Source organism: Diabrotica virgifera, chromosome 1, assembly GCF_917563875.1.
Source record: "Diabrotica virgifera virgifera chromosome 1, PGI_DIABVI_V3a".
NCBI lineage: Eukaryota > Metazoa > Arthropoda > Insecta > Coleoptera > Chrysomelidae > Diabrotica > Diabrotica virgifera.
This window is the reverse complement of record NC_065443.1, coordinates 59,845,382-59,870,056: the sequence shown is the minus strand read 5'-3', so window position 1 is coordinate 59,870,056 and position 24,675 is coordinate 59,845,382. Positions and strand designations below refer to the sequence as shown.

General features: G+C 32.7%; 1 protein-coding gene across 1 annotated transcript in view; it reads left to right on the top strand.

Annotated features, from left to right (window-relative positions):
* The window catches only part of LOC114331354 (leucine-zipper-like transcriptional regulator 1), a 75,694-nt gene that overhangs the window by 4,527 nt on the left and 46,492 nt on the right, over window positions 1-24,675 (top strand). The window contains exons 3-5 of the mRNA XM_028280902.2: window positions 6,185-6,458; window positions 8,476-8,639; window positions 10,551-10,856. Of these exons, the coding sequence (XP_028136703.1) occupies window positions 6,185-6,458; window positions 8,476-8,639; window positions 10,551-10,856 (744 nt within the window). The remainder of the gene's footprint in view (window positions 1-6,184; window positions 6,459-8,475; window positions 8,640-10,550; window positions 10,857-24,675) is intronic.

Below are 24,675 nucleotides of genomic sequence, written 5' to 3'. Positions count from 1 at the left end.
CAAGTAGAATATGTCACTTTTTGTCCCATTCGAAAATCTCTATTCGTTTAAGAGATATAGCGTGGCTAAATTAGTCTGGGTAAAGTATAGTAGAAATTGACTTAGATACTTATAAAGATGATGTTGCCTGAGAGCATCAAAACCAGATATCGGGTTAAAATCCCTACTTTTTTGCAATCCGTAAAATATTTACTTGCATTTAATACTAGTTATTGCCATTTTGAGGCAAATCATAAGCTAATTTATTTCCAGGAATTCCCTGACCAATGTTGCTATCTATTTTGCATTATGCATCTCCCTCATATTGTATAAAGTTTCCGTCGTCTGATTTATGATGACAATATTTCTATGAAACCTCAAAAATGCAATTTGAGTAATGGAAAATCAGAGCACGGATAATCTGCAGTCCGGATAACCGGGGTTCTACTGTATACTAGTGATGTAACGAATATTCGTATTCGCATTCGCATTCGCGAATATTCGCATATTTTTGCATATTCGCATTCGTATTCGCATTCGAGAAATTTGTGCGAATGTTTTTCGAATATAAATATCAAAAAAAAAAATAATTTGAAGATAATATTGGGTTGATAAAATCAAAATCTGTTAATTTCTTATCTTTTTTATATCAAGAAATGGTAACTTTACCTTGTATAATCACATTATCAGCCTTCACTTTATTTTATTATTTGGTATTATGTAGTAAAGCTTAAGATTCAGATTGATTTACACTATATATCAATTAACTTTTCATTATAAATTTAGAAAACCTGTCAAAAATTAAAAAAAACAGAATATTCGCATCCGCATTCGCGAATGTCGCTAGCAGATATTCGCATTCGCATTCGTATTCGCGAATGTTCAAAAAATGACATCCGTTACATCACTACTGTATACTGCTTTTCCATTCATCTGGCATTTGTCCAACTTCCATAATTCTATTAAACCAACTTGTGCCTGTCTCTCCTAACGCTTTCCATCTGGTCCAACTGCTTTTCCTTTATTTATTTTTTGAAGTGCTTAAACCATTTCCTTGTTTGTTATTTTGGTGACCATTGTTGTTACGGTTTCTTTTAACTAAACTGGATTTCCGTCAAATTCTTCATTTAATAAACCGTCAAAGTACTTTTTCCATCTCTTTTTGACATAGTTTTGGCGAATTGGTATTTTTTTTTCATCTTGGATACATCTAATCTGATTAAAATCTTTTGCTTTCTTTGCTCTCTGTTTGGCTATTTTATATATTTTTGACCTTCTCTGGTATCAAGTTGATCATATAGATTTGTATGAGCTTCTGCTTTAGTTTTGCTTTTTTGCTTTTGAATTTCATACAATATAAATTTTAGTTATTAATCATATGGTTTTAGTAATAATATTAGTTTAAGGTTTAACATTGTAGTCACAGTTTACCAAATGCTATGTTTTACAGGGATCAGTCTGCTTCTAATGGGCAAGAAATTGCTACTTTGTTCAAAGACTTCTTTCAATCTGTCTATACCCCTAAGGTTAATAACCTTCAGATACCCAATATCCCCATCAATAACAATTTTGGCACAATTATAATGTCTCTGAAATCACCCTCGTTGATATCTTTGGTTGTATAAGTTCGCTTAAAAATAAGATTACTTCTGCTGATGGTGTTCCCAATTATCTTTTCAAAAAGTGCATCTGCACTGTTACCATGCCGCTATAATACATACTTTATTTAATAGATCGTTACAGTCATCTTTATTTCCGGATGTTTGGAAGGAGAGCTTTGCTGTACCTATATTCAAATGTGGTCAGAAAGAAAACAGAAAATTACCAAAGTATATGCATTCAGAGTAAAGCTTTTGATCGCATTGATCATCAGATTCTTCTTACAAAATTGCTTCTGTGGGATTTAATGCTCAGTTTGTTGAATGGATCAAAAATTCGTTGTCAGGTCGTAGTCAAAGAGTTAAGGCTGCTGGTAGCTAATACTTCAGAGTCAATAATGGTCCCCTCAGGCGTTCATCAGGGAGGACACACATCACCTATTTTTTCAACATATTCGTTAATGATGTTATGAAATGTTTAATGTTTTCTGATGACTTAAAGTTCTGGATGGTTACTGATGACTTTAGAGATCAATTGTCTCTACAAGCTGATCTTGATCGTCTATCCAATTGGAGTAGTAGGAATGGTCTTCATTTAAATGTTAATAAGTGTTGTTATTATCAGTTTTATCCGAAAGATGAAGAGGATAGGTACAACTTATTTCATAGATGGGCAACCTCTTAAGTATGTCTCTTCCATTAAAGACTTAGGAGTTACATTGGATGAAAGGCTTTCCATGGTGGATCATATCAACTTAATCTCCATAAAGGCTTCTAAATTACTTGAGTTTATCATAAGAAATTGTAAGTATTTTTCCACAAAAGCAACTAGATTAGTTTATTGTTGTCTTGTAAGATCCATCCTGGAATATTGTTGTGTAGTTTGGTCACCCTACTATCAATGTCATATTGGAACATTAGTGGCTGTTCTGCTGTTCAACGTAGGTTTTTGAGACACTGTGCATTTAGAACTCACAACATTGTTGTAATTTACAAGGATTACCACCATTTAGTATTAGGCGGGATATTTTAGGTTCTGCTTTTATTTTTAAAATTATAAATAGTCTTATTGATTGCCATTACCTTCTGAATGAAATCAGATTTAATGTACATTATTTAGGTTTGTGCCATATAGCTACTTTTAATATCCCCCTTCATCGAATATCGTAGTAATCAACAGTAATAGTGTGTTACACAGATATATGAGTTTTTTTATCACCGGAGGGACCGCAGACGTTCGGATACAATTAGCGTCTCTTTGCAAAGACAATGACGTCGACTTTGCAAAGTAACAAGACACTTACTCAATACTCAACACACACACTACACATTACACCTGAGTTAGTGATAAGTTATACAATTACGTGGCTAAAGGTTCTAGTTAACCAAGGCCAGAATCAGAGAAAAAAAAAAGATATATGAGATTCTTGACTACAACAGATATTGACTTATTTAACATCAGTTTAAGTCAAAATCGATTTTTTCCGATATATCGAAAACTATTAGAGATTTTTTAATGAAAACGGACATGTGACATTCTTATGGCAGGAACATCTTAAAAATAAATTATAATGAAATTTGTGCACCCCATAAAAATTTTATGGGGGTTTTGTTCCCTTAAACCCCCCAAACTTTTATGTACGTTCCAATTAACTTATTATTATAGCCTCGAATAGTTTTTGATATATTGGAAAAAATCGATTTTTATTTTGTAACTTCAAAGGGCTGTAACTTTTTGAAGTTATACTTCTTTACGCGCGATATGAGGGTGAATTTTTATATGTTAAAACCTACGATCCCGGCGCATGCGCATTATAACTTTGTTCTGATTGGATGTTCAAATGACATGTCAAAAATTATCCAATATGGCAGCTGTAGCGCAGCTGTGGTTTGGACGGTTGACGGTTTGGTTATGTATGGTTGTTGCGTTTTAAAATTTGTGGGAAGAGAAACAACAAAGGTTAGTTAATAGTTATACTGCCTTTTTAAATAGTTTTCATATTATATTTTTGAAGTTATACTTCAAAATGTTTTAATTTATGTATGTATCAGTCCAGAAAAGGTGTGGAAAGAATATATTAGTGTTTTTAAATATATTTTTCTACAAACGTGTTAAAAATGCAATTTTTAGGACTTCATAGGAGCGTTAAAAATGATACTTTAAGGCACTAGTGCTTTAAAATTTTTAAGGCACTGCAGTTAAAAGTGAATTGTCAAATTGTGAAACGTCAAAATATTTATATTTCATTTATTAACATTAATATTAATAATACAACTTGCGCAATTTGAAAAAGGTGGTTTAAAAGGTTTTTTATTATAATTTTGTGTCTTTGGATTTGTCTTCCTTGGGCGTAAAATAATAAAACATCTATTTTTATATTTCACTTGTCACCGTGATGTATAATTATGTATATCTGAAAGGTAAGTAGCATGCGGCTTGATGGCCTTGTTGGTAGAGCATTGGACCAGAGATCAAAAAATCGCGAGATGGCGGGTTCAAATCCCGGACGATTCATATTTTTTTCTTTTTTTTTTTTTAATATATGACATTCTTAAGTTTTGGTTAATTTTTGGTAATTATTGTTAATTTTTTGTATTGTACCTGTTAAGTAGGTATATTTATTTCGTTGGAATTATATTATAATAGAAGTATAACTTCTTACGTGCGTACAAAGTACACACACATTCTTTTTTTTTATGTGCACATTTGTACTAAGGTAAGTTAGGTTCAATTGAAGTGTTTTGGGTCCTTGAATATGTGATTTAATTTATGACCTCTATTTTTGTTACATCCTGTATACAGGGTACTTCATAAAGAATTGTCCATGTCGTAACTGGAGAAGCCTTAGCACAAAATACGAAGATTTAACCCAAAACACTTAAATAAAATATTCTTCCTTACCGAGATAAAGTGTTTTTTTACAAATGTTCTAAAATGATTTTAGCCCATTGTTAAAGCACTTTTTAATATTTTTTGTTCAAACTTGACACACTTTACACATGTTAGGATACTTTAACTAGTGTTAAAAGATAGTTTTCCGTTGTTACCAGAGGCGTTCTGTAGGGATATAGACTTCCTTTTCGCCCCTTTCCCCTCTTACAATCTACGCCACTATCGTAATAATCATTTCAGCATGTTTTTTTGATTCTTCGTTACTTTTTACGTAAATATTATCCTTTTGTCTCAATGCGATAGAGTAGGCAGTTTTCAAGTTACAGTCGGAAACATTAAAGAATACCCATGCACGAACATATAAAACACGCTGTATTTTCCTGTCACCGTGTCACAAAGAAAATTGCCTTGCGCAAGTACATGTAATAATGATTATTACAGTAGGAAAAATGAAAGAATACCCATGAACGAGCATATAAAACACGCTGTATTTTCCTGTCACCGTGTCACAAAGAAAATTGCCTTGCGCAACGCCAAGTACATGTAATAATAATTATTACATACACTTGCGCTGGCCAATTTTTTGTGTGACACGGTGACAGGAAAATACAGCGTGTTTTATATATTCGTTCATGGATATTCTTTCATTTTTCCTACTGTATTTGCGTTTTAATGTAATGGATTCAATAAGATTATGTATTTTAAACACATAATCTTATTGAATGTAGTTAAAAATACACAGTCTTATGGAATCCATTATCTTTAAATGCAAATAACTTGAAAACTCCTTACTTTATCGCAATGAGACAAAAGGATGATATTTATGTAAAAAGTAACAAGGAATAAAAAAACACTGAAATGATTATTACGACCGTGGCGTAGATTGTGAGGAAAAAAAAGGGGCGAAAATGAAGTATATATCCCTACAGCACGTCTCTGGCAACAACGAAAAACTATATTTTAAGACTAGTTAAAGTATCCTAACATGTGTAAAATGTGTGTCAAGTTTGAACAAAAAATATTAAAAAGTGCTTTAACAATGGGCTGAAATCATTTTAGAATATTTGTAATAAAACACTCTGTATCTCGGTAAGTAATAATATTTTATTTAAGTGTTTTGTGTTAAATCTTCGTATTTTGTGCTAAAGTTTCTCCAGCTACGATATGGACAATTCTTAATGAAACACCCTGTATATAAATTGTAACTTTCCTACAATTTGTATTCAATATCGGTCGATAGATAAACAGAAAGAAGTTTATTGCAGGCGGTGTTTATTACACCACTGGCCTCGATAATAACACATATGTTGGGAATTTCTATATACAAGCAGTTGGAGCATTTATTTATAGCCATTACTTCGCTAAAAACAGGTAGAAAAACATATTCTTCGATTTCATTTTTCCTCGTTATAACCAATTATGCCTCGTTATAGAGGTGTTATAGTTCAATAGGAATTTCATGGGACATCTAGCGTACCTCGTTATAAGCGAAAACTCGTAATATTCGTGTTCGTTATAGAGAGTCCACTGCATTTCTGTCTAGATTTATGAAACCTAACTTTTTCTTTATTGTATTTTACTGTTATTGGGGTTATCCTGTTAATAAATAAATAAAAGGGCATATTGTTATTAGACATATTGGTTCGTAGCACTTTATACCAATATTATACATGAATATTTTGTAGACTAATCCCTAATAATTGTTATTTGTTAGATACCATCACTCTGCTGTAGTCCATAACACATCTATGTTTGTTTTTGGAGGATATACTGGTGATATTCATTCTAACTCTAATCTTACAAACAAAAATGATTTATTTGAATATAAATTTCATTCTGGGCAATGGATAGAATGGAAATGGTTTACGGGGCAAACTCCTGTTCCAAGATCAGCTCACGGGGCTGCTATTTTTGATAACAGGCTCTGGATTTTTGCAGGATATGATGGAAATGCCAGATTAAATGATATGTGGACTATACCACTATTTGTAAGTTATACAACATTACTTCTCTAACGTATTCACAAAATGTGTGTTTTATTATCCTATTATAGTTTTAGATCATTTTATTGTTCATATACAGGGTGATTGATTAGTAGGGTAAAGCTCAATAGCTCCGCTATAGTAATAGATAGCAATAAAAGTTAATAACAAAAATTTTAGCCACCTTTGAGCTTCACATTACAAAATTAGTTAGAATGTTACAGGGTGTTCGCTAACACAGTGGCAGACCTAACTTATGTTTTTTTTTTAAATGGAACACCCTATATTTTATTTTATATTCGAAATCTTGTTAACTTCTCCATCACAAAAATATAAAGGTTTGTAATGTTATACAGGGTATTTACAAAGTTATAACCAAATTTGTATGAAAATCGTAACAAGTTCAACTCCCTGTATAACTAAAAATAAGCACAACAGCAATGGTTTATTAATGCCATATTTTTTAACGTATTGTCAAAATTTTTAAGAATTATTGATATTGCTAATTTTCTTTATATCAAATACAGGGTGAGTCAAAACGCAAGTACATTATTTTCTCAGTAATGTTAAATGGAACACCCTGTATTTTATATCATTATTGAAAAGTAACATTAACGTACTTTAATTTTTATATAACATTCCCTATGCCCAAATTTATTAGTTTTCGAGATATTTTCATTTTTCAGAGCAAATTATTTTAGGTGTTTAAATTTATCTAAATTTTAAGTAAGCCATGACTGAATTGACAATTAAAGATTACCGATTATCGATGCGGTAATCAATGTAACACTGTAGCAACTAAAGAAATAACAATAATTTATTAGTAATATATTTTACAAACAAAAACACAACCACTACATGCAATATTTTTGAAACAATTAAAAACTATCTTTTTATGTAAATGCAACAAATAAACAAAGAAAATTAGTAATAAATTTTACAAAAAAACACACAAACACAAAATACAATATTTTGTGAAGACAATTAAACACTACTTTTGTATGTAAATGTAACAATGTAACAAATAAAGAACGAAACATAATTTATCAGTAATAAATTTTGCAAAAAAACATGTTTGAAAAAATTTGAAGCTACTTTTAATAAAATATTTTTAATATTTAATTACATAAGGTGTTCAAAATTATCTCCTAACACATTTATGTACGCCTAAAAACGATCATTGAATGAGCTACTTACTCTACGGAGCATTTGTAAATTAACACATCGAAATACACTTTGTATTCTATTTTTCATCTCATCCCTTGTTGTTGGAGGTATTTTATAAACTTCATTATTAACGTAACCCCAAAGAAATCAGTCCAGTTTATTAAATTCTGGCGATTTTAGTGGCCACGCTACTGGTCCATTGAAAAATGAAAATATCTCGAAAACTAATAAATTTAGACATAGGGAATGTTATCTAAAAATTAAAGTACGGTAATGGTACTTTTCAATAGTGATATAAAATACAGGGTGTTCCATTTAAAATTACTGAGAAAATAATGTACTTGCGTTTTGACTCACCCTGTATTTGATATAAAGAAAATTAGCAATATCGACCATTCTTGAAAATTTTGACAATACGTTAAAAAATATGGCATTAATAAACCATTGTTGTTTTGCTTATTTTTATTTATACAGGGAGTTGAACTTGTTACGATTTTCATATAAAATTGGTTATAACTTTGTAAATACCCTGTATAACATAACAAACCTTTATATTTTTGTGATGGAGAAGTTAACAGGATTTCGAATTTAAAATAAAATATAGGGTGTTCCATTTAAAACAACATAAGTTTGGTCTGCCACTGTGTTATCGAACACCCTGTAACATTCTAACTAATTTTGTAATGTGAAGCTAAAGGTGGCTAAAATTTTTGTTATTAACTTTTATTGCTATCTATTACTATACCGGAGCTATTGAGCTTTACCCTACTAATCAATCACCCTGTATTATAAAAAACTTTTGTAGGTATTATCAATTTTTTGCTTTTTTGTTATTAATTCTTATTGTTTAAACTAGGGTGAGGCAAAAAGTTGGGAAGAAGTTGACCAAAAAGGAGAATGTCCACCGACTTGTTGTAACTTTCCAGTAGCAGTAGCTAGAGACTGTATGTTTGTCTTTAGTGGTCAAAGTGGAGCAAAGATAACAAATTCTCTCTTTCAATTCAGCTTTAAAGAAAAAACGTAAGTACTGTTATAATTTTGTGTTAAATGTGTGTTCTTATTATTCCCCTTTTTCTTAGTAGCCCAATAAATGACCGTGTTGGAGTGTAATTTTCAGAGGCAACTCCGAATTGCATGAAAATTTGGATTTAGGTTCTACTTACCCTTCACTTCAAAGTTGAATTTGTGCCGTTGGTTGCTTTTACTTGGGGGTGACAGTCACCCCTTCTCGGGGGTGAAAAACGCGTGTTTAAAATAAGACCGGAAATGGATAAATTGACTTATTTTAAGCAACTTTTGTTCTATAAAGTTTTTTACGTAAGTCAATACTTTTCGAGTTATCCGCGATTTAAAATGCTGATTTTTCGACAAAAAAACTACGTTTTCAGACCGTTTTTCCCAAATAACTCAAAAATAAATATTTTATCGAAAAAAATATTTTCAGAAAAAGTGTAGGCTATAAAAAACGAAAAAAATGGTTTACCAGTAAAGTCTACAAATTGAGTAGAAGCAAAGTTGTAGCTCATGAAAAATACGTTCTTATTCGTCTAATTCCAAATCTAATAATTCAACGCGAAATCACCGAAGAAAGAAGCGTTTTTCGGGAAAACCTTATTAACATTTTTAAAGTATCGAAAAAAGTTTATTTTTTTTACAAAAGTTTACAGCATCAAAAATAAACGAGTTACACTGAAAAAAAAAGTTGGCCCTTTTTTTTTTGGTAAAAAAAAATCGTGAAAACCTCCCTCTATTTAGCAACTTAAATGAAATGAATCGTTTGGCTTTACCATTTATTTTAACTGTATGTGTATTGTTTATATGATCTGTAAGTTTGATTGGTTTAAAGTGCTTATTTTTGAAAACATTTGGTTTTATAGTATAAAAAAAATTTCTAAAATTTTTTTAAAATTTTTATTTTTTCAAAATAACTTAAAAGGTATTAGTGATAAGAAAAATCTTAAAGAGTAAAAAAATGTAGGTTTTGCTATTATAAATATGCTAGTTTCATTTTGTTTCACCGTAAGACAAACATTGATTAAGATATGGCTGTTCAAAATTTGCATACACTCGTGATTAGTGACCCATTCAAGCTTTCTCAATTATAACCCTTTCAAAAATAAACACTTTAAACCGGTGAGACTGACAGATCATATAAAAAATAGATAGGTAAGTAAATTGTTTGTAAAGCGGTAGCGATTAATTTCATTTTGGGAGCTAAACACGGCGAGATTTTCATGATTTTTTTACAAAAAAAAAGAGGGCCAACTTTATTTTGAGCGTAACTCGCTTATTTTTAATGCTAAAACTTTTGTTAACAATTAAAACAAAGCTTTTTATAAACACTTTAAAAAAGTTTAAATGGGTTTTTCCCGAAAAGTGCTTAATTTTTCGGTGATTTCACCTTGAAATATTCGATTTGGAATTAGACGAATAAGAACGTACTTTTCATGAGCTACAACTTTGTTTTTATTTGATTGATAAACTTTACTGATACACCATTTTTTTGGGTTTTTTATAAGCTACACTTTTGCTAAGGATATTTTTTTCGATAAAATATTTACTTTTTTGAGTTATTTGCGAAAAACCGTCTGAAGACGTAGTTTTTTTGTCGAAAAATCAACATTTTCAATGGCAAATAACTCGAAAAGTATTGACTTGCGTAAAAAACTCTATAGAACAAAAGTTGCTTAAAATCAGTCAATTTATCCATTTCCGGTCTTAATTTGAACGTATGTTTTGTCATCCCCGAGAAGGGGTGACTGTCACCCTCCAAGTAAAAGCAACCAACGGCACAATTTCAACTTTCAAGTGGAGGGTAAGTAGAACCTAAATCCAAATTTCCATGCAATTCGGAGTTGCCCCTGAAAATTACACGGTATCGCCGAATTTCTTGTTCATTTACTGGGCTATAGTAGATTTACTTTTTTTCAGTTGGACACGAATATCTACAGAACACATACTGCGAGGAGCTCCAGCTCCACCTGCTCGTCGATATGGTCACACAATGGTTGCATTTGACAGACACCTTTATGTATTTGGGGGAGCAGCTGATTCGACTCTGTCCAATGATCTGCACTGTTTTGATTTAGACTCACAAAAATGGTCTGTTGTTTTACCAGATGTAGAATCATTTGTTCCATCTGGTAGATTGTTCCATGCAGCAGCTGTGGTTGGAGATGCTATGTTTATTTTTGGAGGAACTGTGGATAATAATGTTAGGAGTGGGGAGATGTACAGGTAAAGTTTTAATATTTTTTTTTTATTAAACACAAGCTGTGTTTAGACTACTGAAATCTGGTCATCAGTTGACCAATTATCAGTTCTTCTTTAACTTATATTACTAAATGATACATAATCTAAGATATTAACCCTATGGTGTCCTCTTATTTTTTTTAACAAGTATGCATTTTAAAACTAAAACTAACACACAATACAACACTATGCTCTGCTTTTACACTAACACTTTACACTAACTCAAACGGTTTTCTTCGTTTGAGTCTTCTTTCTAGCTCAGTATTATCGAGGAGCTGGATGGCCTCGATGTTTACATGACTATGGAGCCGTTGTTCGTGACTACCTGCCATCTTCTTGATAACTTTGTCTACATCTTCCATCTCAAGATCCTTGTGGAGGTCGACATTTCGGATATACCAAGGAGCATCAACGATGTTATTCTGGAATCTCTGGATAATCTGAATATTACTTGAATTGGCACAGCCCCAGAGTTGGCAACCATACATCCATACTGGTCTAAGTATTTGTTTGTATAGAAGTATTTTGTTATATGTGGACAATGCAGAGTTTCTTCCCATCAGCCAATACATTTTTTTGTAACGGATACCTAATTCTTCCCTTTTCTTTTTAATGTGGACTTTCCAGCGAAGCCTTGCATCAAGTGTGATACCTAAATATTTTTCAGAAGATGCATATGGTATTTGGGCATCATTTATTCTAATTGGAATGTTTTCGATTTTTTTATTTGTAAAATTGACATGAATAGATTTAGATTCATTTAATTTGATTTTCCATTTTTTAGTCCAGTTGTGTATTTTATTTATTGCCAACTGTAATTTTTCTGCTGCTTCTTCGATGGTATCACCTACTGCTAAGATAGCGGTGTCATCTGCAAATGTGGCTATAGTATCATTTTCCATTTCAGGTATATCGTATGTGTATAACAGGTAGAGAACAGGACCTAATACGCTTCCTTGAAGGACTCCTGCTCTGATTTCTTTTAGATCAGTGTACACGTCTTCTTGCTTAATTCTGAAATATCTGTCAGATATACAGATTCGGCACTTTTTTAACTACCCTATGGGTTATTCAGTGTGTGGAATAAAGATAATACTTAATTGTTTGAATGCGAGTGAGACACAATCCACTCATGTTGTGGATCGTCTCCCCACTCCAGTCAAGTAACGAGTCTGACAATTCGACAGTGTTGCTATATTTCTGTTATATCATTCCTTCTAAAATATTAGTCGGATATTGAATGTAAAATAATATTTAAATCCGTTACAGTTTACTGTCGAATGAAAATTAATATTGTCCCAACAAAACTTAAATGAAGTAGTCATGTAATTGTTATTTTTTAAACGATTCCATCAATTACTGGATTAATTAACACAGAACACTGACTTTACAAATTGATGAGTGACAACAGCGCAACTTTACTAGACAGACAGCAATATTCCCCTCATTTCCCTAAAAGGCTAGGCGGGGCTTATGATTTGCTTCTATTTTTCGTATTTTCGCGTTCAACAGGTCGAATTTCAGATTTCAGGTTCTATTGTTTACATTTACAAGCTGTTGTCACATAAGGTTGAAAATTAAAAAATAATTAACATGCCAAACTTTTATAAACGAGAAGAAAAGATCCAAATGATAAAATGGTATTATGTGGGACATTCTATTCTGACAATAATACATTTATTTATTGGTGATTTTGAAAATCGCCCAATTCCAACAAAAAAAAACAGTCCGGTCAATAATTAAAAATTTCGAAAATTTTGGTTGCATAAATAACTGTAGAAAATGTCCTGCGAATCAACCACGACCGAAAGTAATTTCTGTCGAACGCGAAGCTCGCGAAATGCAAGTCTGCTTAGCTGCTGAGGAAAAGCCTTGTTCGAGCAGACAAATTGCCGACGAAGTTGACCTAAAGGAGAGCACTGTGAGGAACATTTTAAAGCGAAATGGATACAAGTGCTATAAAGTGCAAACCACACAAGAACTTTTCCCAGACGATCATTTTAAACGTATGCAATTTTGTCAAGCTATGATTATGTCGACAATAACTTTTTAAAAAATATTGTGTTTACCGATGAATCTTCATCACAGACGTCATAATCCATTTGTCGTCCGCTATTAGTCTAGGAAAAATAAACAATTGAGTATTGCTGTGCGAACACAATACCCAAAAAAATTAAATGTGTGGACTGGACTTTATAGCGATCATATAATTGGTCCATTTTTTATTATGGGAAATCTGAATGGACGTAAGTACCTAGAATTATTGCAAAATCAGATTATTCCCGCAATTCGAAACGTCGCGCCCAACTTCGACGATGTCTGGTTTCAACAGGATGGTTGCCAGCACACAATTCAGCCGCAGTCAGAAATTATTTGGAACAAACAGTCCCGGGACGATTAATTTCTACTCGAGGGACAATAGAATGGCCCCCTAGATCACCAGACTTAGCACCTTTAGATTTTTATTTCTGGGGTATGCTAAAATCCAACATATATCAGCATGAATTTGAACGAGCAACCACTTTAGCAGAATTACAACAAAAAATTGTTCAGCTCTGCAGTGAGGTAGAGCCAGATCAGCTGAATCATAGCCACCTTTACTTAACAAGCCATGAAGAGAAAAAGGCAACATCGCAACTGATGACGTGCGTAGTCCGACTTTCGGACTACCGCTTTTGAAAACACAATTTTAAAGTAGAAATTCTGGTAAAATTTATAGTATTTTTTGAGTCGAACAAGAAAATATTATTAATTAGAAGTTTGTACAAAATAAAATTAAAAGTACTTCCTTGTAAGTAACGTTTATTATACAAAAAAAACCAATAACAAGAATATACATGGGATTAATTTTTTTCGAATCCTAAGAAAACTAATGAGTATTTTTCAAAAATTTAAACGCAGAATGAAAGATTACGTTAGGACCGAGGGCCGAAAGTCCCTGAAGACTTCTATGTTTATTTTAATAAGTTACAGGGGCGAAAAATTAAGAAAATTTAGTGTGATTTTTAGTTTCAAATATGTCATTCAAAAACAACTTTTCATTCATTCTAAGGGACTTTCGGCCCTCGGTAATAAAGTAATCTTTCATTCAGCGTTTAAATTTTTCAAAAATACTTATTAGTTTTCTCAGGATTCGAAAAAAATGATTGCATTTAAAATACACTGAAAATTTTGACAGGCGTCAAAATTTTGCATTTTGTTCCTTTCCCTTTAAAGTTTTTCGCACTTATTTAGAAACACCCTGAATTGATAAAGAACAAAAATCTAGTTGTTAAAGTAGCTAACTTTTTTTTATTATCCAACATAAACGAAATAATAAAAAAAAACAGAATGTTATTAAGAAAACCAGAGTCTATAGTTGGGTTTTAATATATTATTATTATTATACAAAAAAAAAACCAATAACAAGAATATGTGTAAAATACTTTATTTTAAATAAATAATATCTTATTTTAAATTATATACAAATATCGCTAGAAATAACTATAACAACAATTTCTCACATGGTTTGATGTGAAGTGTTGGGGTTTAGAATTAACTGCTTAGCAACAATATTATTACAGCGTATTGTTAAAGAATCAGGCTATAACATATTAAAAAAATCACTTGAATCGGCCAACAGGTTTAGTAAATATAAGACATCAAAAATAAAGACAATAATTTTAAGTGGACGCATTTCTATATGCACGTAAGTTTATATAAAAATATATTATACTATAAAATATAGTATATAAAAATATATTATATTGAACTAAAATCATCTTAATACATACCTTTTAATATTCTTTATAATTTGGAGCACGAAATATTGTAAAATGTTTGAGTTTTTCTGTAAATACAGTGAATATTATTTAAAAACATTTAAAAATAAATGAGAACTGTCAGAATTAACCGGTCTACGCTTAGATGTTGCCAAGTTTCAACTTCATGGCTTGTAAAGTAAAGGTGGCTATGGCTGAATGCAATGAGATCGTCATTGTATGATCGATTCGGTTTTTGTTCACTGCAAGAGGGTGATTTTTTCGAATATTTACTTGTTTAGAATTGTTTTTGCCTTTAATTTTAATTTAATTATTTAGAATAAATTTTTCAGTTGGTTTTCTTATAAAAAAAATATTTTTTAAAATGACTTTAATTTTAATTTAATTATTTAGAATTGTTATTGTTATGTTGGTTATATTTTTATAAAAAAGTACTTATTTTGTTATTTAGGTTAAAAATTTTTTTGGGGGATAAAGGGGTAGAATGCGAAAACATGGAGTTGATTCCAGTGTACTCCAATTAGCCTCTTCTACTCAAATCCGACTCTCACCTTCACGTTGGTGTCCTCTCTTAACCGAGTAACCCAACCTAGAGATCCGGTATCCAAGCCCGGGTGGAAAGTTGGGTCGGGAACTGACGAGAGCGGGTGAAATGGCCCTCCGAAAAGGGGGTTTGGCGTTGGGTTAACTACCCAACCCCGTAAAAATCCATAGTTACGAAATCTAAAGTTGAAAATGCTGGACGGAAATCTCGACGACGACCTATATATGCAACGAAATAAGGACAAATATTAAATTGTATGAAGCCATGGATGAATTCCACATCCCTGATAAACTGATAATATTGGTTAAGGCTACAATGCGTAAAGTTGTAAAGTCGAAATACAGGGCGAACAATGGCGTTTGAAACGCATGTTGGGCTGCGACCGGGAGATGCGCTGGTGTGTCTCATTTTCAACATAGCTCTGGAAAAGTCGGTTGAAATGCCCGAATAGACAACAGAGGAAATATTTTTAATAAATCATCTCAAATTTTGGCATATGTAGATGACGTGGACCTAGTTTCCCGACAACACGCAAGCTAGAAGAAATGTCACCTTCTCAAATGCTTCAAAAAATATAGGGCTGCAAGTAAACGAGGAGAAAACTAAGACGATGGCATCAACACCCAACATTAGAGCCAGAAACATCGGTCACCAATTCACTGTTGATAACTCTACCTTTAAAGCGGTGGACAAATTCACATACTTAGGCACCCTGATCGCCAAAGAAAACGTCATGACGGAAGAAATCAAGCGAAGGATGCCTACAACATTTTTGTTCAATTTATTAGATAATATTTTGTATTTTGACAACGACATTCGAAGTAGGAGTTTTTTAAGTTAAATTGTGGCTTATTTCCCATTTAGAATAATAAATTACATAAGTAAATGCCACAAAAAATAGAAGCTTTTTATTAGATAGAACAATAGAAGAAATAGAACAATGTTTTAGGTGAAATATGTTTTAAATACGTATCCATAAACTTATAAAAATAAGAATCCATTCGTAAATACCGCGTAGATATGCATAGAAAGCTGCAATCGTGCAAGTATGTAGTTAGTTTCATTCGGTTCCCTTGGCGCGATGCAGACCCTTAAGTCACATATCGCACCGGCAGAGGATATCGGACTGAACTGAAGTTTAATTTTGGCAGGCGGGCGTGGCTTCTTTTGCTACGAATTGAGAGGAATAACGCATAGTTGCCACGCATCAATTCCTTAAGTCAATGTTCTTTGTTAACTAATTAAGTAATTAATAGAATCGCTTAGAAAATAACTATTACATTGCTACTTTATTTAAGTTTTTTTTGTGACAATATTAATTTTAATTTTACAATGAACTCTAGTGAAATTAAATATTATTTTACTCTTATGTATCTCACTAATATTTTAGAAGGAAAGATGTAACAGAAATGTAGCAACACTGTTTCAAGATCAAACCCACTCATTCGAGATCGTGACTGCATCTCACTTGTATTCACACAATTAAATATTATCTTTATTCCACACACTGAATAACCCATAGGGTAGTTAAAAAAGTGCCGAATCTGTATATGATTGTAAAATTTCTGAGTATTGTTTAGGCATAAGAATTTTGAGTTCGTAGACTAAACCTTCATGCCATACTTTGTCGAAGGCCTTAGCTACGTCTAAAAAGATTGTAGAACAGACTTTCTTTTCTTCTAATGATTTCTCAATTACGTTAGTAATTCTGTGTACCTGATCAATCGTAGAATGTTTATTTCTGAAGCCAAATTGGTGGTTTGGAATAATTTTTTCTCTTCTATTATTGGTTTTATTCTTTTTAGCAGAAGTTTCTCAAAAAGCTTCGACATCACTGGTAAAAGTGATAATGGTCTATATGAAGACACTTCATTTGGTGATTTTCCTGGTTCTGGTATCATTATAACCTCAGCTGTTTTCCATAAATTTGGAACATATCGCAATCTAAATGCAGCATTGATGATGTTGGTCAATTTGACTAAGGCTTTACGACGCAGGTTTTTTGGTAATTCTCCAGTAATTAGATCATATCCTGGTGCCTTCTTAGGATTTATATTGTCTTTTATTTCATCAGCTACTTCCTTCGGGGATGTTGGTCTGATTCTCTCCTCTGTCTGATTAGGCTCTATCGATATTTGATCATTATTTTGGTCATCATGCGGTTTTAACGTATTTTCTAAATATGTGGCAAATCTCTCTGCCTTTTGCTCATTACTTCTAGCCCAGCTACCGTCTTCTAGTTTAATGGGTGTATAATGGGTTACTGGTCTTTTTAGCCTTTTTGTTGCTTTCCATAGAGAGTACTCCGTGCTACTATCATCCGTCAACTCTCTCAGGTAATAACTGATCGACTCTTTTTTTATATTTTGAATCTCTCTTTTAAGTTTTTGACTAGCATTGTTTAAATTTGTTTTATCTTGGGGTGCTCTGGTTTGTTGCCACTTCCTTCTAAGTTTTCTTTTCTCTTTAATTAACTTTTTAATTTCTTTCGGATAGTTGTTTCCTTTGACGTTTGATCTTATAGTAGGAGTACTTTTCCATGCTGATTTTTGTATATTTTGTACAAGCAACTCAACTTCCTCATCTAGTTGTTCAGGTTTTTTTAATGGTACTGCTAATTCAGTTCTATCTTCAAGAATTGATCTAAAACTTTCCCAGTCTGTTAGTTTATTTGTTAGTATTGGGTTACAATCCTTTTTGATAATCGTGTCACTCACAGTGAGTATTATGGGTGAATGATCTGAATTCATATCCCAACCTTCATTAATATCTACATAATTGGATGAAATATTTTTAATAACAAAGAAATCAATTAAGTCCGGTATTTTGTTTGTATCTGTTGGCCAATAAGTCGGTCTACCTGTTGATATTACTTCACATTTCTGTTCTTTTATGGCTGCCAGTAACTCTTTTCCTTTAGTTGTTGTTAATCTTGATCCCCATTGGGTGTGCTTTGCATTAAAGTCACCTCCAATGATACAGTCGGAAAAATGAAAGAATACCCATGAACGATCACATCAATCACTTATTTTGTATTTGCTGTCTTTTTCTATAACAAACATTTGTCATTTATAGAAAATGACAGCAAATACAAAATAAATGATTGATGTGATCGTTCATGGGTATTCTTTCATTTTTCCGACTGTATATCTTTTTCGCAAACTTTTCAAATATTCTACATACTGTTCTTTTTTAATGGAATGCCTAGGGGGGCTATAAATTGAGCTTACATTAACTTCGCAATTAGTTTTGAGTTTGACACATACCGTAGTTGCTTGTATGTGTTTTGTTTCATATTTTAGCTCCTCATAATGTTCAATGTTGTCTTTTATTATTAGTGCGCTGCCTCCTTTTGCTGCATTGTCAGGATGTATAGTGTGGTATACCCTGTATCCTCTAAACTTGATAAAAGATTGTTTCGTGAAATGTGTTTCAGCTTATTCATCTATGAGACATAAATCAACTTCTTCTGTATCTAGGATAGTTTGCAGTTCATTTTTATGTTGTAGAAGCCCATTTGCATTCCATTCCATGATTCGTAGTTGCTTGGCCATTTCGAATTTTCGGTATAGCTCCTTTAGCGCTATGTTCCAATCTAGTAACGCGTATATCTATTTGTGTTATTTTATCATCTATCTTGATAAGTTTTTCTAATATTATTTTTAATGTATTCTCGGTTTCCAATTCTTTTTTTTATAGGCTTTAGGATTAGACCATGCGGCCAGAAACAAAGTAAATAGTACATACATAAACATAATATATCTTATCTAAACTATCTAATTAGTAATCTAAGTTAAGGTTATCTAAGTCTGACCGTCCTTTTTGTTAAGAATAGATATAATAAACATTTTATTTTCAAAGTGAATTTTTGCTAAATTAATCTTAATAAAAATTTTGGGATAAGGACGAGGGTCACACTTTTCTCATTCAAGGGTTTTTCTTTTTTCTTAATAATTATTGATTACCTATATACCCACCCCACAAGGTAAGGCAGGCATGTAGGAAATCAAAAGGAAAGACATTTAAGGTCACAAGCCTAATCTAGTCATTCTATAACTTAATTTTACAGTCATATAGGAAAAACAAAATAAAATCAAAAATACGTTTATCACTCAGTGCCAAAAGATACATAACATTATAGGGACCGTAAACGTTTAAACTTCTTAAATTTTTTGTAAGAATGTCCGACTGATGTGTGTACTTCTTACAATTAAAAAATATATGATCCAAGTCCGCCGTTTCATTGCAAATATCACAAAGATTGTTATCAATTGTTTTTATTTTGTATAAATATGCCGGATAGCAAGCATGTCCAAATTTCATCCGAGATATGGTTGTTATGGAACTTCTCGGATAATCGTAATTTTTAAACCAGTAATTTTTTCGAATATCGGGTTCTAGCCATGTATATCTTGTGCCTTTTGTCAAAATAAAATGTTTGTATTGTTTAGACCATTTTTTATATAAATTATCCTTAGCAATATTTATTCTCTCATCTAATGTTAATAAGTATGCTTTCTTTAGCCGCTTTATCAACTTGTTCATTGAATGCGATACCTAAGTGTGCTTTCACCCACACAAAAATAAATTTTCTAGTTTTTTGCATTTGAGAGAGAGAGCAAAGTTTTTATTTTGGCTATGTAAGGATGACTATATGCGGAGTTGATTTGTAAATGTGATTGTAAACTATTTAAAACCGAAAGTGAATCAGAAAAAATTATGGAGTATTAAATGTCATTTTCCATTATAAATTCTATAGCTTTCAAAATAGCAAACGCTTCTGCTGTAAAAATGCATGTTTTTCTACTCAATTTAAATCTGCGTTGTACTTGCAGTGGGACAATAAACGCCGCACCTGTGCCATAAGGATCTTTTGATGCATCTGTGTAAATAGCAGTATACATTTGATATTTGTTTAATAGCTGATTGATTATTTCATTATTAAGATATCTTAATTCAGAATATCTAGGTATAATTACCTGAATGTTCAACAATAAAACATTTAAGTTAACTTTAACTGTTGTAGGGGAGAAGTCTATTAAGTTTCTAAATCCTTCACATAAAGAGGTTTCCAATTCTTGGTCCGTTTGTTTTACATTATTAACTACATCACTGTATTTTCTATTTACAGTGACGTTTTGTGCTTTTGGCTTTTTCTTCTCATTGGCCCTTTGTGGTGGTTTTGGTAGACTAGCCTTATTTGTTCTCTGATTTCTCAGCTTTTGTATTTTTTTGGCTACATAACATCCTCGGTAGCTTGCAGGATGATTTTCACCACAATGGATACACTTTGGTTCCTCTTTTAGTGGTTTCGGACAATCTTTGGTAAGGTGCTTACATATGCTTACCGATGCATTTAACACATCTTGGTTCCTTATTACAATATTTCCAGGTATGACCATAAGCCTGGCATCTTTTTCACTGTGGTACCAGCTTCAAGCTCCTTAGTGGTTCAATTTCTACTCTCATGCTCAAAATGTCAGTTATTCCAAAGATTTTGTTTATATCTTCATCTTGTCTGAACGTCAGGATGAACATATCAAGAGGTTTTTTAGTTCTCCACTTCAATTTCTTATCAGCTTATATAGCTTTATATCCTCTTCTTTGTAGCTCCTTTACTATGTCATTTGGCTGATAGGAATGATGTAGTTTCTTACCCATTACTCTGATTGGTCTTTCTTGTTTATTTTCATATGTGTGATAGGAAAGTTTACTCGTGTTTAAACTGTTTATTAGTTTTCTATACTCATTACTGTCGGGTGTATTGATCTTTATGACTTCACTGTTTATTATTGTCATGGTGAATTTAATACTAGCATCGACTAGAGTCTTACTTAAGTTGGCAGCATCTTCGAAACCTTCTACTACAACCGGTGGTGGCAGTTTTGGCTTTTGAATTTGCTTTACTGCTGTTGCTTTCTCTGGAGAGGGAGCAGATAATGAAGTATCCATTTTGCGTTTTTTGGTCCTCCTGTTCTTTTGTCTTATCCACTCCGTTTCGTTGGCTAAATCTTCTTCATCGGTAAAATATTCAGATTTATCTGTTTTTTCTTCGGTTTTTGTTTTATCGGCGCTTGCTGTTGACCCTATATCTTGTTGGGTATTCTCAAGCTTTGCTAATCTTTGCTCCATTGCGATAATTATTTGATTTAGCCGCTGATTATCTATATTAAGTTTTTGAACATTATTTTCTGATTGAACCCATGCATTATATAATGCTTGTTCATTTTGCGAACGTTGTGCATTTTCTGAAAATAAAACGTTCTTTTCCTGGACTAATATTGCCTCAGTTGGTTCGACTTTTGGTTTCTGGTTTTGTGATAACATAACGACCATTTAATTAGATCGTCGGACATCACTCACGATAAATAATATCCTTAATTTACTAATTTAATTACTCGTTGATAAGAACGTCTCGGATACAACCTTACCGTTCGGAAGTCTATTTGCTACTTTAATATTTTTGATACCATAATTTTATGTTATTCTCTGTGAAGATACCAAGGCTTCTTCTTCTTCTTCTTAGCCTTCTATCGTCCACGTTTGGACATAGGCCTCTCCCAACTCCTTCCATCGGTCTCTATCCTGAGCAACATATTTCCAATTCGTTCCGGCTACTATTTTAATATCATCAACCCATCTCATCTGTGGTCTTCCTCTCGGTCGTTTACTTTGGTAAGGTCTCCAATGTTGTATCGTTGCATTCCAACGTTGGTCTTTTTGTCTAACAGTGTGGCCTGCGAAGCTCCATTTAAGTTTGACAACTTTTGTTGTTATGTCCTCGACTTTTGTTTTTGATCTTACCCAGTCGTTCCTCTTTTTATCTGACAGTCGTATACCTAACATTGCTCTTTCCATAGCTCTTTCTGTTGTGGCTAGTTTATTCATATTTGCCTTGGTTAGGGTCCAGGTTTGACACCCATATGTCATGATAGGAAGGATGCACTGGTTGAACACTTTGGTCCTCAAATATTGAGGTATTTTGCGGTTATTAAGTATCCAACCAAGTTTTCCAAATCCTGCCCATGCTAGTCTTGCTCTCCTATTAATTTCCGCACTTTGGTTTTCTTTGTCTAGTTTCAGGATTTGGCCTAGGTAGATATATTCCTGGACTTTTTCTATCTCACTGCCATTTATAGTTATGCGTCTGGGGTCATCTGTGTTTGTCATTATTTTTGTTTTCTTCATGTTCATTTTCAGACCGACGTATTGGGAGCTGCCTGCGAGTTCCTCCATCATAATTTGCAGTTCCTCGAATGAGCTCGCTATAATCACAATGTCGTCAGCGAATCTGAGGTGGTTTAGCTTCTTGCCATTAACGTTAAGGCTGTTTTATCGGTGCACCAAAACTTAGGGACAGTGTTTTCTCGGTTATTTACCGACAGAATGTCTTGAAATTTGGACACGTTATTCGAAATTATGTTGCCTTTAAAATGATGGTTTTACTTTTTTTATTTTTTTGAAAATTCTGTTGAAAAATTAGATTATAATGTTTAACGTTCTATTATAACCAAACTTTTTACTCCCATCACTTGAAAGAGTTTTTTTTTCTGTAATCGTTGATTTTTTTTTCACCTTTCTGTGTCCAGTAATAATCGAGAAAAGCGTGTTCCAACTTTGAAGAAAATTTGCTAAAAATATTGAAATCTAATAATGAAACGTGGTACGCAGCATTGGCGCTTAGTTTCATCGTTATCGCCTTCGTGACGACAAATCTCATGAACGTACCGTCAGTCGGTCAGTTCGCTTGAATTAGAATCCATTTCCAGTTATTCATTCTTGTATTTTCTTCATCAACTTGCTTAGTGTTTACAGTTTACAGTATTCTTAGTTATTTTGAAAACATTAAACTTATTTAGTTTACGGGTATTTTTAAGTACTTAATATATTATTAGTTTAGTGGTATAAGTTACAAGTTCTTTAGTTTACGCGTATTTTTAAGTATTTACATTAGTTTAGGGATATAAGTTGACAAGATAAGAAATGAGTCCCAGGGTGTTTTAAAATAAGACAGAAAATTATACTATTATCCACGATTTGTGTTTTATTCAATTGGATACTTTTCTTATGTAACTGCAACCTATAAATATATTAAAATAATGTATATTACCGGCCAAACCCGATTTCAGGACAAACTAGTTTGGCCTAGGCCAAACTACTTTGTCCTAACCGCCTAGGATAAACTAGTATGACCTAGGTCAAACTAGTTTATCATATCACGCGTAGGCTAAACTAGTTTATCCTGATATAAATAAACACACTTCAGGCCAAACTAGTTTATCCTGATATAAAGACGCACTTCAGGCCAAACTAGTTTATCCTGATATAATAAAGATTCACACTTCAGGATAAACTAGTACGGCCTTCTTCTTATTCTTCTTGTAGTGCCTATCCGTTTCAGATGTTGGCGATCATCATGGCAATCTCTACTTTTCTCACTGCTGCTCTGAAAAGACTTGTAGTGGTTGTGCTGAACCACGTACGTAGATTTTTCAGCAAGGTGTTAAATGAAAGCTTATAATCCAAGGATGCTACTAAAAGTTAGGAATTTGACCTAGGCTGTCTGTCTGTCGATCTGTCCGACCGCGAATATAACGGCTTCGTCACTATACCAGGTAGAATGACAAATGAGGTGTCAAATGAAAGCTTATAATCCAAGGATGGTACTAAAAGTGACAAAATTCACCTAGGCTGTCTGTCTGTCGGTCCGTCCGACCGCGAATATAACTGCTCTGTCACTATACCAGGTAGAATGAAAAATGAGGTGTCAAATAAAAGCTTATAATCCAAGAATGTTACTAAAGCCCAAACTAGTTTGGCCTGAAGTGAGCGTCTAGAACCGGAAGTCCTAGAACAAATGACCCCACAGAAACTTTATGGGAAATGGCTCTCTGTCAAATGCTCTGAAACTTAGGATTGTGGTAGTTCTTGATGTGTAGAACAAAAGACTCCATGGACGCGTAGCTCCAAAAAATCATAGTTCTAAGATATAAGCCTCTGAAGATATAGGTATAGTGAGGACGTTTGAGTTGGAATAAATTTTCTCGAGAATGGGCAACTCTGGAGATAAATTAGGAATCAGGTCAATTTTTATTTTTAAATTATAATTCTTTGGCATATATATCATACTAGTGACGTCATCCATCTGGGCGTGATGACGCAATCGATGATATTTTTAAATAGGAATAGGGGTCGTGTGATAGCTCATTTGAAAGGCTATTTAATTCTCTATTCACTAATATAAACATCAACATAATCATTTATACAGGGTGTCCCATTTTTTTTAATTAAATTAATTGAGACAAAAAGAAGAATGTATATAATTTATTTAATTCGAAATACATTTTACTGCTGTCAGAAAACAGAAAAAAAATGTGTATTTGATAAATAAATATTGTTTTTCGCTTAAATTCAATATTAAAGCTGCCACCCACCTACCTCTTAGCAGTTTGAACATTTAAGTGAAAGGCAATGTTTATTTTTCAAATTAACATTGTTT